The sequence below is a fragment of the Nymphaea colorata genome, chromosome 5 (assembly GCF_008831285.2).
Source record: "Nymphaea colorata isolate Beijing-Zhang1983 chromosome 5, ASM883128v2, whole genome shotgun sequence".
NCBI lineage: Eukaryota > Viridiplantae > Streptophyta > Magnoliopsida > Nymphaeales > Nymphaeaceae > Nymphaea > Nymphaea colorata.
The window spans coordinates 26,314,089-26,318,539 of NC_045142.1; the positions used below are offsets into that span (position 1 = coordinate 26,314,089).

The window sequence follows — 4,451 nt, forward strand, 5'->3', positions numbered from 1 at the left end:
TATCGTACGATACGGACGCGTATCGTACGATACGTATCGTCCGTATCATCATTTTCGATACGGTACACCTAATCAATACGATACGCGTATGTATCGTACGCGTATCGCACGATACGTGCGATACACCCCCGTATCGCACGATACGGGAGTAAAATTAAAAAAGGGGCCGTCGGGCCCCTTTTTTGCTTCTTATTCTCAAACCGACGCTCCTCTCTCTCTCTCTTCTTGTTTCTCAACGCTACCAGAGACGTGGGAGGGAGAGATTTTCTCCATTGCATCAAGATTTGCCGGTGAAGAAGCTTCATTCCTCGTTGTGGGGAGTCTTGGGACGGTGGGAAGCTTGGAGAAAGAGGGTTTTTTGGTTTTTAACACCAAGAAGGTAAGAAATAACTCATTTTTGCCATTGAATCGTTCATTTCTCTTATTTCCTACATTTATTTGTATGTTTTTACTTGTTTTGTAAAGATATAATGTCGGATCCTGCATGGCAGTGGTGTACAAGGGTGAATCCCAAAAATAGATTAAGAGTTAAGTGCAATTATTGTAAGCAAATCATATCAGGAGGGATTTCTCGCTTTAAACACCATATAGCTGGTACACACAGCGATGTGGCTGCCTGCAATGGCTCCCAAGAGATCCCATTGCCAGCGTATGTAAAGCACCAGTGTCAGCAACTTCTTGATGCAGTGAAAGCAAGTAGGATTGAAAAGGACATGGAAGATGCGGAGGAAGGATATGGGGACCCACATGAAGGAGAAGAAAGTGAAGGTGAAGATGTTCAACTTGAACAAGAAGATGTTGGTGTCAGTTTGGAAACAACTAAAGGGAAAGGCATCATGCATGGTGGTGGTTCTTCTGCAACCAGAAAAAGAAGAGGTGCAAGTGTAAGTTCAGTTTCACGAGGACGTGGCAGAAGTCAGGGTCGTACTGGTGGTGGTAGAGTACCTACTATGAAGTCGAGCAATATGTCTGGTTCGATCAAGAATTTTTTTCCCAATTATACTGCTGCTGGTGCTCAGCCTGAGATTCGTATAGCCATGCAATCAAAGGATATTATTGAAGCAGCAGATGAAACCATAGGAAGGTGGTTCTATGATGCATCCATTCCCTTCAATGCAGCAAACTCTTATCATTATCAGCCTATAGCAGATGCGATTGCTAGTGTAGGGCGAGGATATAAAATGCCCTCTTTTCATAAATTGCGAGGTAAAATTCTCAACAATATAGTTAGAGATGTGAAGACATATTGTGATGAACTAAAATTGAGCTGGAAAGCTACAGGATGCAGTGTAATGGCAGATGGGTGGACAGACATCAAGAACAGAACATTGGTAAACTTCCTTGTATATTGCCCTCTTGGTACTATGTTCTTAAAATCTGTTGATTTGTCTGATACTCCTAATACTGCTGATGTGTTGTTTGGGATTTTTGATAAAGTTATAGAAGAAGTTGGGCCTGAAAATGTCGTACAATTTATCACTGATAATGCAGCAAATTATAAAGCTGCAGGTGAAATGTTAGCAGCACGATATGGGACATTTTATTGGAGTCCATGTGCTGCTCACTGTGTAAATCTTATGCTTCAGGATCTTGGTGAAAGGGATGATATGAAGTTGACAGTTCACAGATGCCAAGAAATCACGAAGTTTATTTACAATCATGCTTATGTCTTGAATTTGATGAGGAAATTCACAAATGGGGCTGAATTGATTCGACCTGCACAAACACGGTTTGCTACAAATGTTTTGACTGTGCAGGGTATAGTCAAGCAAAGAACTTCTCTCAGGCAGATGTTTTCAAATGATGATTGGGCTGCATATCCACATGCCTATAAAAGAAAGGCTACGACAGTTGTGGATACCATCTTCGATGTTGACTTTTGGGAATCATGTGTGCACTTATTGAAGATTTGTGTACCTCTAGTGAAAGTCCTCAGATTAGTTGATAGTGAAGATAGACCTTCTATTGGATATTTATACGAGTCTATGAATAGAGCCAAGGAGGCCATTAGAGATAATATGAAGGGAAAAAAGAAGTTGTACATGCCTATATGGAAGATTATAGATGAAAGGTGGTCTGGACAACTTCATCGCCCACTTCATGCAGCAGCCTACTACCTAAATCCTGCTATTAGATATCTTCCCACTTTTAAGAAGGACAGAGAGGTCGAGTATGGCATGTTGGATTGCATTGATGTGTTAGTAAGTGACAGTAAAGAACAAGACGCTATCCATATGTCGATCAACAAATATGATACGGCTTCTGATACCATGGCGAGAGACACAGCAGTTCGATGCAGGACAACTATGCGTCCAGGTATTAGAAAAAGAAACTTTATACTTTTAGTTTTTGTTGTTCAACTTTTATTCTACCTTCTCATATATTTATTGCTGACAACATTTTTACTTTCCATCTGTTATTAGATTTGTGGTGGGAAAGGTTTGGGCCTGATTGCCCAGAATTAAGGAAGCTTGCAATTAGAATCCTCAGTCAAACATGTAGTGCAACTGGATGTGAAAGAAATTGGAGTGTATTTCAACACATCCATAGTAAGAAGAGGAATAGGCTGGAACATAAAAGGTTGAATGACCTTGTTTATGTTCGTTATAATATGAAGTTGAGACAAAGGTAAACATTTGTTTTGTTATACAAGAATATCAAATTCTAATATATATTTTAATCTCTAACAATTTGTTAATTTTTTCTCTTGTTAGGCAACTAGAAACAACATCTACGAGGAAGCATCACAATCAATATGATCCTATCTTCATTGACCATTTTGATATATTAGATTCTTGGGTTGAAGAAGAACCAGCTGCAATACTTGATGAGGACGATCTTGATTTTTTGAATGTTGAAGGAGCAGTAGAGATTGTTGAAGAAGGAGAGGTTGGGGGGAGCAATGGAATGTTGGTGACATTCCATTTGCAACAGAGGGAATAGAAGAAGAAGTTAATGAAGGAAGTGAAGATGATGATGAAGAATGAAGATGATGATGCAAATGACGATTGACGATGCTTTTTGTTTTGAGTTTTGAAAACTATGTCAATATGTTCTGAGTTTTGACTTCTGAACTGTGATGTAATTGAATACTCTTAGGTTGTTTAGTATGTTATTTTGTTTTTTGAATGTTTGATTTTTTATTTTGGAATGTCTTGTTCATATGCATACCTCATACTTCATAGTTCATATACATGAATGATGAATGTTCCTTTAAATACATTTTTCTTGAATTTTTCTGATTTTTACTAGTTTTTTCGGATTTTTTTAGATTTTTTCTGATTTTTTCTGATTTTTTATAAATTTTTAATATTTTTTACAAATTAAAAAATTAATTTTACGATACGTTACGATACATTTACGCTACGTTACGATACAGTGTATAGGTCGGCCCGACCGATACACGATACGATACGGCAGTGATAACATTGATTGTAACAGTATACTGGTCCAACAGCTTATAATTTGCGCGGAACCAGCATCAATGAAAATAAAAATGTATTACTAACAAAGTATGATCCACTGAAGCCTTCATCTATGCATATTTCAGTACAGAAAAGAAGAATAGAAAGCATTTGGCTCCCACAAAGGAGTTCCACAACTAGCAGGTTGCAGCATAATGGGAGCCAATAATGTTCAAAACTGGATTACTTCAGCTAAGCCGTTATTTCAAATGTTCTTTACACGATCGAGCCTGAAAGGAGGGAAATCATCTGCAGATAATTAAACCAACGTGATTATAGAATGGAGCAAGAATATCCCTTCTTTGGAAGTCAGCACGTGGCCTCTCTGCATTCAAAGCAGCATATACACATTAGTTTCGGCATTGCAGTTCTACTTCTAATTGCTTATTGTTGTTCCAAAGAAAATAGTTATACAAGTTAAGCAGACAAAGCAAATAGACTCAGTCACATGAACCCCTAAAGCTGTCCAGTGTTTCTTCTCGAGTATCTCCTAACACAGGAATGACCATACAAAATGACAATCAGATTAGTAAGGACTTAAACAGACAATAGAAGCTTCCGGCTCCTAAACGCTTGCTCTGTCTAGATCTACATACATGCAGGCTTCCTGACTATCAAGATTATATTTCTGAATAGCCTACAGGAGAAAACCACCATAATGCCCTCAAGAGTAGAGAGGCTATTCCACAAACCAGTCTTCCTTCCTTACTGTCAAGTTTTAATTTATGCATCCTTGTTTATGTAAGCCTGACAGGACAAACCACCGCTAAAATCAATCGTAATGCTCTTAGGATAGAGAGGCCATTCCGCAGAATAATATTGAGGTGTTGACCTTGTTTCTAGGACATGTAGCTCCACCAGAAAACACAAGTCAAGCATGACAACTAGAAAAACATGCATGTCCATTCGCTGAAACCCTTTTAACTGGCGAATACTCAATAAGCCATTCAGACACAAAGAATGCTTTCTTCATTTATGTATCTAGCT

General features: G+C 38.4%; 1 protein-coding gene across 2 annotated transcripts; it reads left to right on the forward strand.

The window, feature by feature from the left end:
• Positions 1-276: 276 nt before the first annotated feature.
• On the forward strand, positions 277-3,789 carry LOC126410061 (uncharacterized). Of its 2 annotated transcripts, XM_050077800.1 has the most exons (4): positions 277-379; positions 466-2,316; positions 2,424-2,628; positions 2,715-3,789. In XM_050077800.1, the coding sequence occupies exons 2-4, from the start codon at positions 471-473 to the stop codon at positions 2,941-2,943; spliced, it is 2,280 nt and encodes a 759-aa protein (XP_049933757.1). In that variant the 5' UTR covers positions 277-379; positions 466-470; the 3' UTR covers positions 2,944-3,789. The 2 variants fall into 2 exon arrangements, with proteins under 2 accessions (XP_049933757.1, XP_049933756.1); XM_050077799.1 differs by lacking the exon at positions 277-379 and having other exon boundaries at positions 407-2,316.
• Positions 3,790-4,451: the final 662 nt, after the last annotated feature.

What these genes read in the sequence shown, in the direction of transcription:
- LOC126410061 (XM_050077800.1), top strand. Translation starts at nt 471, where the DNA reads ATGTCGGATCCTGCATGGCAGTGGTGTACAAGGGTGAATCCCAAAAAT. An exon ending in CAGGACAACTATGCGTCCAG is followed by an intron (nt 2,317 to 2,423) that starts GTATTAGAAAAA and finishes ATCTGTTATTAG; the next exon opens with ATTTGTGGTGGGAAAGGTTT. An exon ending in AATATGAAGTTGAGACAAAG is followed by an intron (nt 2,629 to 2,714) that starts GTAAACATTTGT and finishes TTCTCTTGTTAG; the next exon opens with GCAACTAGAAACAACATCTA.